This window comes from Pan troglodytes, chromosome 3, assembly GCF_028858775.2.
Source record: "Pan troglodytes isolate AG18354 chromosome 3, NHGRI_mPanTro3-v2.0_pri, whole genome shotgun sequence".
Taxonomy (NCBI): Eukaryota; Metazoa; Chordata; class Mammalia; order Primates; family Hominidae; genus Pan; species Pan troglodytes.
Window position 1 is genome coordinate 101,925,750 of NC_072401.2, and position 13,811 is coordinate 101,939,560.

Below are 13,811 nucleotides of genomic sequence, written 5' to 3' on the forward strand. Positions count from 1 at the left end.
TCATCTTATCAATTTCTTTAAAAAAACAGAGATTCTGGTAGGGATTGCATTAAATATATTAATCAATTATTGATCAACTTGGAGAGAATTATCATTTAAAATATTGAGGTTTCTAATCTATAAACATGTAATGTATCTTTAGATATTTAATTTCTCACCAAAATAGTTTATAGTTTAGTGTATAAATCTTGCACTTCTATTGTTAAATTTATTTCTACATATTTTATACTTTTTGATGCTATTGAAGATGGAATTATTTTCTTAATTTTATTTTGGATTGCCACTGTTAACATATAAAAATATAATTTATTTTTATATATTTTATATCCTGTGCTACAAACCGCTCTTTAGTGGTTTTAGTTTTATAGTGAATCCTTTGAATTTTCTACGTAGATAATTATGTAGTCTTCTAATAAAAAATGCTTTATTTCTTCCTTTTCAATCTAAATGTATCTATGTATTATCCATTGTTGAATTGTACTATCTAAAACCTCTGGCTATAATGTTGAATAAAACTGATAAGAACAGACATCTTTGGTATGTTCCAGATCTTAAGGGGAAAACATTAAGTCTTTCATTATTAGGTATGATGTTAGCTGTAGGCTTTTTGTATATGCCCTTTATCAAGTTGAGGAAATTTCATTATATTTCTAGTTTATTGAGAGTTTTTAATGTGAGTGAATGTTAGATTTTGTCGAATGCTCCTTCTACATGTACTGATTTTACTAATATGTTGTATTACTTTCTTTGGTTTTCATATGTTAAACTAATCTTGCATTTCTGGGATAAATCTGACTTGTTCATATTTTATATTCCTTTTTACTTGTTACTGATTTTTTTGCAATATTTTATCGGGGATATTTGCATCTATGTCTAAGAGCCATATTGGTCTATAGTTTTCTTTACTTGCTTTTTCTTTTCATTCTTTTCTTGCTTTGGTGTCAGGGTAACATTAGCCTCAGATAATTATTTGTGCAGTGTTTTCCCCTCCTTTACTTTCTAAAAGAGTTTGGGAAGAGTTGGTATGATTTATTTCTGAAATGCTTTATAGAATTGACAATTGAAGCCATCTTGGCTTGGGGTTTTCTTCATAGGAATATTTTTAGTTCCTATTTCAATTTCTTTAATCATTATAGGTTTTTTCAGATTTCCATATCTTCTTGAGTCAGTTTTAGCAATTTCTTTCTTTCTAACAATTTTTTCATTTCATCTAAGTTGTCTAATTTGTTGGCTGAGCTGTCCTTTTAGTGCCAGGTAATATCATAGATTACTGCCCAGTCTTGCATTAATCTTCCTTGTGACCCATTCCTTTGTGGCTGCAGTGGGATAGGGTATCACTGTAAAAGATGAGGCTGCCAAATGATTGTTCTATTGGGTAGAGATTAAGAGACAATTTAAGCAGGGCATAACTCCTTGGCAGTTGTATGCTGGAAAACATTCTGAAACTAGTTTTATGCAACACACTAGTTTAACACTTCAGCACAAATCCTCATACTTACTCTTGGGTTTGGAACTTTGTAATGTTGAAACAGCATTTGGAAGTGTAACACTTGTTACTGTTACGTTTGAAATGATGGACTCATTCTTCCTGACATCAGTGGTTGTGACTTTCAATCCTATAAAAAGAATGAACAGTCATCAGGAGTATAACAAATCACCAGATCATCTTATTAATATTCATATTAATATCCAACTAAAACTTGAAGATTAATTTCTAGAAGTCTTCTGACTAAGCCTTAGAAATCCAGCATTTTAACATTCACCTTTTGGTGATATAATTAATTACTTTAAAGAATGTGGAGGGACATTAACTTTCTTGTGTACATGCTGTAGGTTATCTCACTTGATTGTCATGGTAATCTTATGAATTAAGTAATCATGATGATGATGATTTTATATATAAGACTCAGAGGAATTAAATAATTTCCCCATGGTCACATAACTTATAATAGGAGAGAACAATGACCTGAATTCAAGCCTTTCTTATGCAAAAGTTAATCACTCAGCTGCCCTGGGAAAAGAAAGGTAAGGATGTGGTAGTAATTAAGTATGGCACTATTGTTCTCATGCCACTTGGGAAAATATTTTCAAGCAGGTGGAATAATCAGGGGATGAGGGATAATTGGACATAAATGGAATACACTTTTAATTATACTTAGTTCATTTTTCTTTGAAAAAAAAACTTACAACAAAAATATAGGCTGAGCTTTTCAAAGATAACATTGGAATAAGGTGACTTGAAACAACTTATATTTGCCCATATATTCTGAAAAAAAATCAATGCCCTTCAGTTTTTTCAGTCTAATGTGGAAACATTGGGCCAGTGAAGAAAATGCAGACATGCCATTTACTGCATGCTTGGTGTTAGCTGGATGTGATGCTAGCTGGAGATGAGGGGAAAGCAGTTTAGTAGATCTCTAACACAGAGTAGAATGGAGCAAGAATTGCTGGTGTTTTCTAGAAGTGCAGTCAACTTCCATTCTATGTCAACAAGCATCTACTGTGTAATACAAATTCTTAGTGCAGTTGAGGAAGTCATGCTGAAGAAAGGGATCATTTGCAAGAAGACTTCATAGACAGTAGATAAATACATTTTCCTTCAGGTAAAAAGCCTTTGGGAATTAGTGTGCAAACAAAATGAAACAAATTCAAATGTAGTCTACAGTGTTAATCCTGCATATGAGAGAGAATGACTGGAAATAGCCACACATTTCAGAGGTATCATGAAGTGTTAAATTGGGAGGAAAATATGTGAAGTAGAGATAATGCCTTATTACAGCAAGAAAGCAGAAGTTGGTATTCGTGTTAGCATGGAAGTGGGACAGGTCACCCAAGGTGCAGAAACTCAACATTTGAGGATGGAGGAACTCCTGGGGGTAAAGATTTTGCTTCCCACTGGAATTCCAACATATGTTTGGGAAAGATCAGAACAGGAGTTTCTCTTCAGAAATCTTTGGAGAAGAATTCTTCAGCTGAGCTAAAATTGGAAAGCATGAAAAAGCTATCCTGAAGGCCTAAAGAGTTCCCTAGTATCAAGCAGACTCAACAGTCTTGGTGGAGGGAAAGAGTATATATAGCTAAGAAAGATGTGGAGGGCTGCCAGATTGGAAATATGCAAAGAAAGGAGAAAAATAATGGAATAGCTGGGAATGCAATGCCAAAGATTTTGCTTAGAGAATTGCCTATTACAAATGTGGAATATACTTCACAAATGAGAATTAGAGCCTACACTCAATGTAGGACAGGTTGTCAATTATACCACATGAAGTAGGCCTTGGAGCAAATCTTGAATGTTTAAGATAAATCAAAATGTTTTAAAATATTCATGGTAAACCCAAACTGAATAGAATAAAAGATGCTGCCACAGCCACAAATTTTTAAACTTTACTAATATACAGAAATGCTTCAAATCCTAGTCTCAGGAGAGAAGAACCTATGCATGGTTGACTAACATTTATTAAGATATGAGAATCATAGTCATATTAACATCTTTTTGAGAAATTTTTTCCGGTTGTATTTATAGTTAACACATAGTTTATTCCAAACTACTGCCAATGAGTAATTCACACCTTCAGAGAAAAAGTAAATCAATCTTAAAGCTGGTCTTTAAATCTAAATACTTTCTACTTTTCCCTACAAAACAATATGTACCTGCTTTCATCTACAGTTATGAATTGCACTATAATCCTAGGCAATAGTGCATGCATTAGGTTTCACAAACTAATTTTTCTGGAGAAATATTAATTTGTAAGAGAATTGCATCAAGATACATTGGCTTTACATTTATGACTTGTGTTTTTAAGATTCATGTATGTTTAAATCGTAGCTTTTGGTATAGGTGGGACACATTAAGGACAAAACATAATGAATTTATCCATATTTGAGTTGGAAAAAATAAGAATTTAACACAAGAAATGCTTGAGGGAGTCGTATCAGTACCAGATTGTAAATGGAGAAAAGAAACCTTGATTCCAAGCATGTCCTTAGGTGAAAACCACTGCGTAGGGCTGAGAGGAATGTGAGGGAGAGGGTCTGTTTTATAATGATCTTGGAATTGTTAACGTGTAATTTATTTTGTATATTTTGAGGAATTAAGTTTATTGAGGAAAACAATAAATCAGGACATTAACTATATTAGGAATCTAATGTGTAGTTACCAATTAACATGAAGGGATGGTTTGTGGTCATGGATTTTAATTTTATAGGGAGGGAGATTGGCAGCTTTATTCCTTTGGAATTACATAATTTGAATTACAGCATTGTTTTATCTGATGCCCATAGGAAAAATGTCTGACCACTTTGTCTTAAGAAATAGAATAAAAGGTAAGAGACTTTTGACAAGGTTAGCATTTACTAACATACATGCTGTAGACTACTAGTACTGTGGTATATTTGGTTTTACATGAATAAAAGATGCTCTTAAAATATTTAGGAATAAATTTAATCAAGGAAATGAAAGAGCTGCACACTGAAAACTATAAAACATTAATAAAAAAAACTAAAGAATTCACAAATAAATGAAAACATATCCTATGTTCATGGATTAAAATAATTAATATTAAAATGTCCATATTACCCAAATCAATATATAGATTTTTTAAAATCCCTATCAAAATTCACATGTTATTGTTTACAGAAATAGAAAAAAAAATTTGTGTGGAAACACAAAAGATCCTGAATAGCAAAACAATCTTGAGAAAGAAAAATAAAAGTAGAGGCATCACACTTCCTAATTATTTAAAATTATATCACAAAGCTACAGTAATCCAAACAGTATAATACTGGCATGAAAACAGACACATAGACCAGTGGAAGAAAATAAAGAGTCCAGATATAAATCTAAACATATATGGTCAATTAATTTTCAACAAGGGCACCAAGAGGTTACTATAAAGAAAGGATAGTCTCTTCAATAAATTGCACTGGGGAAACTGTTCTACCACATGCAAAAGAATGAAATTGGACCCTTATTTGACACAACACACAAAAATCAACTCTAAATGGATAAAAGACCTAAATGTAATATCTGAAATCATAAACCTCCAGAAGAGAAGATAGGGGCAAATCTCCTTCACATTGGCCTCAGCAATTATTTCTGGATATTACATCAAAAGCTCAGGCTATGGCCTCAGCAATTATTTTTGGATATTACATCAAAAGCTCAGCTACAAAAGCAAAAGTAAATAAATGGGACTACATCAAACTAAAAACCTAGTGCACAGCAAAGGAAACAATTAGCAAAATGAAAAAGCAGCTTACAAATTGAGAAAAATAATTTGTAAATTATATATCTGATAAGGAGTTAATAGTCAAAGTTTATAAAATAATTATTTAATTTAAGTCTTTAATCTGTCGAGTTAATTTTTGAATATGGTGTAAAGAAGGGGTACAGTTTTAATCTTCTGCATATGGCTAGCCAATTATTCCAGCTTCATTTATTGAACAGGGAGTCCTTTCTCCATTGTTTGTTTTTGGCAGCTTCGTTGAAGATTAGATAGTGTAGGTATGTGGCCTTATTTCTGGGTTCTCTATTCTGTTCCATTGGTCTATGGTTACTGTAGCCCAGTAGTATAGTTTGAAGTCAGGTAACATAATGCCTCTAGCTTTGTTCTTATTGCTTAGGATTTCCTTGGCTATTTGGGTTCTTTTTTGGTTCCATATGAATTTTTAAATAGTTTTTTTCCAGTTCTGTGAAGATTTTCAATGTTAGTTTAATAGACAATACCATTTAGGACATAAGCATGGGCAAAGTTTTCATGATGAAGACACCACAAATAATTGCAACAAAAGCAAAAATTGACAAATGGGATTGAATTAAACTAAAAAGCTTCTGCATAGCAAAAGAAACTATCAAAAGAATAAACAGATAACCTACAGAATGGGGGAAATTTTTGCATACTCTGCATCCAACAAAAGTCTAATATTCCGCATCTATAAGGAATTTAAATTTACAAGAAAAAACAACCCCATGCCCAATAACATGGGCAAAGGACATGAACAGACACTTTTAAAAAGAAGACATACATGTAGCCAACAATCATATAAAAAAAGTTCAACATCAGTGATTATTAGAGAAATGCAAATCAAAACCACAATGAGATACCCTCTCACACCAGTTAGAATGGCTATTACTAAAATGTTAAAAAAAAAAAAAAAAAAAAAAACAGGTGCCGGTGAGGTTGTGGAGAAAAAGGAAGGCTTATACATTGTTTGTCGGAGTGTAAATTAATTCAAACATTGTGGAAGACAGTATGGCAATTTCTTTAAGACCTAAAAACAGAAATACCACTCAACCTAACAATCCCATTACTTGGTATATAACCAAATGAATAGAAACCATTCTATTATGAAGCACACATATGTTCGTTGCAGCACTATTCAGAAGAGTAAAGGCATGCAATCAACCTAAATGACCCATCAATGACAAATTGGATAAACAATATATGGTACATATACACCATGAAATACCATGCAGCTATAAAAAAGAATGAGATCATGTCCTCTGCAGGAATATGGATGAAGCTGGAGGACATTATCCTTAACAAACTAACACAGGAAAAGAAAATAAAATATTGCATGTTCTCACTTATAAGTGGGAGCTAAATGATGAGAACACATGAACACATAGAGGGGTCAAGGAATAAATCATAAAAAATATTAGAAAGTACTTTGCAGTAAATGAATATGAAAACATAATATACCAAAATTTACGGAATGCAGAGAAAGCAATGGAAAGAAGGAAATTTATAGGTGTTAACACATATTAACAAGAAGAATAATCTCAATCAAAATCCTCGCTGGCCAATTTGAGAAACTAGAAAAAGAAGAGCAAACTAAACCCATACGAAGCCGTGGGAAAGAAACACTAAGGATTAGAGAAGAATGAAATAAAATAGAGAATAGAAACACAACACAGAAAAAAACACAAAAGTTTGTTCTTTGAAAAGATATATAAAATTGAGACACTTTTGGCTATGCTGATAAAGAATAAGAGAGAGGAGTCAAGTTATCAAAATTATGAATGAAAGAGGATTCATTATTACCAACCTTACAGAAATTAGAAGGATTATAAGGCAATGCTGTGAACAACTATATGCCAACAAATTAGATAGTCTAGATTAAATGGGCTAATTCCTAGGAAATCACGAACTACAAAAACTGAGGCAAGAAGAAATAGACAATCTAATAGATTTATAATAAGTAAAGAAATTGTTAGTATTTTTTAAAAATTTCATAAAGAAAGCTCAGCACCAGGGTCTTCCCTGGAAAATTCTACCAAATATTTAAAGAGCAATTACCACCAATCCTCATAAACTCTTTCAAAAATTAGTAGAGAAGGGAACACTTCCCAACTTATTCTATGAGGCTAGTATTATTTTGATTTCAAAACTAGACAAATACATCACAAGAAAACTACAAACATATATATCATGAATATAGACATAAAAATTCTTAACAAAATAATATAAATAAAGTTTAACACCATGTGAAAAGAATTATATCCCATGACCAAGTTGGATTTAGCCTAGGAATTCAAGGTTGACTCAACATATAGAAATCAATATCATATGCCACATTAACAAAATAAGGAATTTTTTAAAAACATGATAATCTCAATATAATAAGACAAGGCATTTTTAAAAATCCAATACCCTTGCATAATAAACACACTCAACAAACTAGTAATAAAAGAGAACTTCCTCATTCTGATAAAGGTCATTTATTAAAAACTCATAATTAACATCATACTTACTGGTGAAAAACTGACAGTTTTTCCTGAGAGTTAGAAACAAGACAAGGATGTCCCCTCCCACAACTTCTACTCAACCTTGTATTGAAGGTGCTAGCCAGGGCAGTTAAGCAATAAAATAAATAAAATAAAATTATAAATAAAAGAAAGTCATCCACACTGGAAAGAAAGAAGTAAAACTATATTTGCAGATAACATAATCTTGAACATAGAAAATTCTAAGGAATACACATACACATATACACACACACAAATTACAGTTAATAAGTTAGTTCAATAGAGTGGAAGGATATAATACTAACATATAAAAATAAATTATATTTCTATATAGTAGCAATGAATAATCCAAAATTGAAATAAAAAATTATTTTATTACAAAATAATTTTATTTAAAATGAATAAAATATTAGGAATAAATTTTACAAAAATAAGTTTAAGCCTTCCACACTTGGAAACTACAAACATCATCAAAATAAATTGAAGAAGACATTGATAAACGGAAAGACATCTTATGCTCATGAATTGAAAGCCCTGATTGTTAAGATGGCAATACTCCTCAAATTGATCTACAGATTTAATGCAATCCCTATCACAATCCTAGCTGGCTTTGCAGAAATTGACAAGTTGATCTCAAAATTCACATTAAAATCAGTGTGATAAAATTGGCGTGATAAAGTTGAATAGCCAAAACAATCTTGGATAAAAAAGAAAAAGTTGGAGGACTCACATTTCCTGTTTTCAAAACTTAATACGAAGTAATAGTAATCAAGAGTATATGATTCTGACATAACAATAGGCATATAGGTATAAGTGGAGTAGATTCGGGAGTCCAGAAAAAACTCATATTAGGTGGATGCAAATGTAATTGCAGCTTTTGCATTGTTGGAATGTACCATTTGATACTGGCATACATTCTTAAATAAATGTGGTTATGTTTTATAGATAGATATCCCTATCATAAAATAAACTTCTAGATATATATTCTAGAAATATATATATCTAGAAGTATATATATATATATATATATATATATATATATTTTTTTTTTTTTTTTTTTTTTTTTTTTTTTTTTTTTGAGGTGGAGTCTCATTCTGTTGCCCAGGCTGGAATGCAGCGGCCCAATCTCGGCTCACTGCAACCTCCACCTCCTGGGTCCAAGCGATTCTCCTGCCTCAGCCTCCCGGGTAGCTGGGATTACAGATGCGTGCCACCACGCCCAGTAAATTTTTGTATTTTTAGTAGAGACATACACATACTCAGGGTTTCACCATGTTGGTTAGGCTGGTCTTGAACTCCTGACCTCAAGTGATCCACACTTCTCGGCCTCCCAAAGTGTTGGGATTACAGGTGTGAGCCACTGCACCCGTCCATGTTATATATAATTCCAATGGGCATTTCCCGTTTCGTGTTAGTTTTTTTTTTTGTTTTGTTTTGTTTTTTGCTAATGACATCACTTGCTGTTTATGTTTATTTTAGACTATGGAAATGATGTTAGACAAAAACAAATCCAAGCGATTTTCTTATTTGAGTTCAAAATGGGTCGTAAAAGAAGCGCAGACAACTCACAATATAAACAAAGCATTTGTCTCAGGAATTGCTAACGAACATACAGTGCATTCAAGAAGTTCAAGAAGTTTTGCAAAGGAAAAGAGATCCTTGTAGATGAGGAGCATAGTGGCCAGACATCGGAAGTCCACAATGACCAATTGAGAGCAATCATTGAAGCTGTTTCTCTAACAACTACATGAGGAGTTGCCAAAGAACTAAACCTTGACGATTCTACAGCCCTTTAGCATTTGAAGCAAATTGGAAAGCTGGAAAAACTCGCTAAGTGGGTGCCTCATGAGCTGAGCGAAAATTTAAAAATCCTCGTTTTGAAGTGTCATCTTCTCTTATTCTACACCACAAACCATTTCTTGATCTGATTGTGATGTGCGACAAAAAGTGACAACTGGCAACAACTAGCTCAGTGGTTGGAGTGAGAAAAAGCTCCAAAGCACTTCCCAAAGCCAAACTTGCACCAAATAAAGGTCATGGTCACTGTTTGGTGGTCGGGTCCACTGCAGCTTTCTGAATCTTCAGGCTTCAAAAGATACTATCAACAAAATTAAAAGATAACCTATAGAATGGGAAAAATATTTGCAAATTATCTATCTTGTAAACTTCTAGTTTTGAATGTATACAGAACTCTTGCAACTCGACAATAAGAGGACAAATAGCCAAATTTTTAAAAAGATAGACAAAGAATTTGAGCGGACATTTTTCCAAGGACAATATACAAATGGCTACCAAACACATGAAATATGTTCAACATCATTAATCATTAGAGAAATATAACTCAGAGTCACAATGAGATACCAGTTCACACCCACTGAGATAATTATAATTAAGACAGACAAGTGTTAGCTAGAATATAGAGATATTGGAACTCTCGTACGTTGCTGGTGGAAATGTAATATAGTACAGCTGCTTTGGAAATCAGTTCCTTAAAATGTTAAACATAGAGTTAACCTGTGACTTAGCAATTCAACCTCAAGACATATACTTAAGAGAAATGAAAAACGTAGGCAGACAAAAACTTGCACATAAATGTTCATAGCAGCATTATTTATAATCATTAGCAAGTAGAAACAATGCAGATGTTCATCAATTAATAAACAGATAAACAAAATGTGGTATATCCATACAATGCAATATTATTTAGTAATAAAAAAGAATGAACTACAGATACATGTTACAACATGGATGAACTTGAAAACATTATGCTAAGTGAGAGAATCCAGACACAAAAGGTCATATATTGTATGATTCCATTTATATGAAATGTCCAGAACAGGCAAATCTATAAAGGAGGTTAGTGGTTACCAGAGGCTGGGAGGGGGATATGGGAAGTGATTGGTAATTAATACAGGGTTTCCTCTTGGGGAGATTAAAATGTGCTGAAATTAATAGTGGTGGTGGCTGTAAAATCTTGTTAAAATACTAAAAACTTCTGAATTGTACACTTTAAAAGGGTGACTATTATGTTATGTGAATTATATATTTTTTAAAATTGTAGAAAAATGAATCATTACTCACCTTCATCTTTACTTGTTAAAAAAGTAGCTGTTGACATCAGAGACATCTTAAGTAATTCATTGGTGATTGTTCCTAGTTTGATAAAATAGATTAAATTATTATTAATCATAATCTCATGTTATCTGTCAATAAATAAAGTAAGTTAAATCTGTAGGTGGACTGGCATTCTCCTTTGTCTATCTTAAATTTTTCCCATTTTCCAGTTCGTTTTGTCTAAAGAATATATGTATATTAAATATATGTGTATTAAATATTTGGGTGGCCTACACACACACACACACACACACACACACACACACATTTTTCATAATAAGTCCCCAAAACAAGTTTCCACTGAAGACTGTTACTTAGGTATCTTTAAACATGCAAAAAATTGTTACAAAATTCTAAATTCTAATGTTTAAAATCATTTTATTTTTCCCTGTGAGAAAAGTGACATGGTCAATAGGACCTAGGAGTATCATGCCTTTTTTTTTTTCTAGAATTACATTTCATTTTATTGATGTAGTTATGGCAGTGAAACTTCTAAATGAACATACGTCATGAAGGAACTTGAAAACTTCCCTATTAATTTGTGTGCCCTTCTTTGCTCTTGAGGGCAGTATCCAATTCTAGTCATTTTTTTTTTTTTTTTTTTTTTGGAGACAGAGTCTCGCTCTGTCGCCCAGGCTGGAGTGCAGTGGCGCGATCTCGGCTCACTGCAAGCTCTGCCTCCTGGGTTCACGCCATTCTCCTGCCTCAGCCTCCCGAGTAGATGGGACTACAGGCGCCCGCCACCACGCCCGGCTAATTTTTTTGTATTTTTTGTTGGTAGAGACGGGGTTTCACCGTGTTAGCCAGGATGGTCTCGATCTCATGATCCTCCCACCTCGGCCTCCCAAAATGCTGGGATTACAGGCGTGAGCCACCGTGCCCAGCCTCTAGTCACATTTTTAATCTTAGTATCAAGAATTATTCCTGGCATACACTAGGCATTTAGTCAATGTTCTTTCAACTAAGGAAGCACTCATACAACATATGAAAATCAACCAAGGGGCAAATCTGCCCTAAGTAGTCAACATGACTCATCAGTTTGATACCTACTCTCCAACTCTCTGTAATGGTCTTTCTCCCTCCCTTCCTCCCTCCCTTCCTTCTTTCTTCCTTCCTTCCTTTCTCCCTCCCTCCCTCCCTCCCTCCCTTCCTTCCTTCCTTCCTTCTTTCCTTCCTTCCTTTCTTCCTTCCTTCTTTCCTTCCCCTTTTTCTTCTCTCCTTCTTGCTTGACAAGGTCTTGCTCTGTCACCCAGTCTGGAGTCCAGTGGTATGAGCATACCTCACTGCAGAATCAGACTTCTGGCCTCAAGTGATCCCCCAATTTCAACCACCCAAAGTGCTGAGATTACAGGTGTGAGCCACAGCACCCGGCCCCTCTTCTTTGTTCCTTCCTTTTTTAACAATTTTATTTGCAGGTTTGTTGCATGGGTATATTGTGTGATTAGGGCAAAAAGCTATTTATTTTTAAAGATATTATATTATTTTGAGTCAATAAATGTTTATAATAGATTAAATCATTAAGGTATCATAATCTTATTCTCTGCAAAATTGTTTCTTAAACTAGCATTCATTCATGCCATTTTCCAAAACAATCTTTGAGAAACATGTTGAATTCTATTTAGGCTACAACTGTTTCAAAGAAATGTCTAATTTGTAAACATTTCATATTTTGTGATGATAAAGTAAAAGCAAAATATCAACTTTGTCACTTCAAAATTCTATGAAAAGGAGAAACCAAAAAGTCATGTACAAAGATATCCCAGGCACTTCATTTTCTATTCAAATATAACAGGGAACAGAAAGACAATGAATAAAAGGAGAAAGACTACAGAGAAAAATGAGGTACCCAAACTCATTTTTTTCTGACTAATCATACAAGAAATTTCCAAGAATGTTTTTAAAATTTTGTTGTTTATAGTTGTATCTAGTTAGTTTCTACATAGAGGATGTACAATGGAAACATCACCATATTTAGCACCCTGTGTGAGATACGTGGCCAAAAGCATCAGGCTCCTTTACTGACTTCAGCTGAAATTTCTGGTACTAAATATTTTATTATCAGAAACTGTTAGTATCACTGTTGAGAAACTTTTATTCCTGCATTATAATTCAACTCTAGTATTGAAAAATACTAGACTATTCAATGTTTTTAAAATGAAGCTGAATAATAATCAACTTTTTAACTTAAAAAAATTAAATTTCAAGTTTCTTTTTTATCCTAGAAGTTCATTTTATGATAGGGATATTCAACATCTGTCAAATGTTGATTTTTAACTCCAGCCTTTTGGCCTTTGCACAAAATGTGCATTGCACTTGATGTACATCTAGGAAGAGGTCAAGTCCCATTTCTCTAATTGGGTGAATCTCTGAGAGCAAGCCCTGCTCCAGGCGAAGCTCTATCAATCACGTCTGCCACTTCAGTGATTATGTTGCTGCAAGAAGAATTCTCATCTCAGTTGCACATTTTCCACTTTTTTGATGATGGAATTTCTGCCATTGGCAAGAAAAATAAATTGTATGTGATTTAGAAAGACATAAGCACTACTAGACCAATGATCTTTTGACCTTTAAACAAAAGAATTCTGATTAGGAAGCCTTAAAATGAAAATAAAGATGCCTTTCCATGTTGTGTTTTTTTGGTAAATACTTTCATCGTGGCTAAGAGGACCATACTGGACATGAGAAAGAGGGAATAAGGGACTTCTTCACTACAGATACCTTTTTTTTTTGTATTATTGAGTAATTTTAAAAATTATTATTTTGGAGAATGGGACAATGTGTAAAACTCCTCCAAATTTAAGCCCCTCACAGTCCTGAAATTAGTAAGTCAAATTTACTGATACACAATCCCTAGAACATGATAATTCTTAAGATAAATTCTCCATCTCCTTTATTACTGTATACTAATTGTGTTGCTCTTTGGAAGATGGGCATATTAAGTGTACTTAGT

At 33.2% G+C, this 13,811-nt stretch overlaps 1 protein-coding gene and 1 long non-coding RNA gene across 3 annotated transcripts in view; one reads left to right on the forward strand and one right to left on the reverse strand.

Moving 5' to 3' along the window:
* Nucleotides 1-13,811, forward strand: part of LOC134809901 (uncharacterized) — a 357,341-nt gene that overhangs the window by 272,870 nt on the left and 70,660 nt on the right. The window lies entirely within an intron of this gene.
* EMCN (endomucin) overlaps nucleotides 1-13,811 on the reverse strand; it is a 122,604-nt gene that overhangs the window by 68,683 nt on the left and 40,110 nt on the right. For both annotated transcript variants that reach the window (XM_016951918.4, XM_016951919.4), the window contains exons 3-4: nucleotides 10,829-10,900; nucleotides 1,500-1,616 (exon numbers count right to left, since the gene is read on the reverse strand). In XM_016951918.4, coding sequence (XP_016807407.1) covers nucleotides 1,500-1,616; nucleotides 10,829-10,900 — 189 coding nt within the window. The remainder of the gene's footprint in view (nucleotides 1-1,499; nucleotides 1,617-10,828; nucleotides 10,901-13,811) is intronic.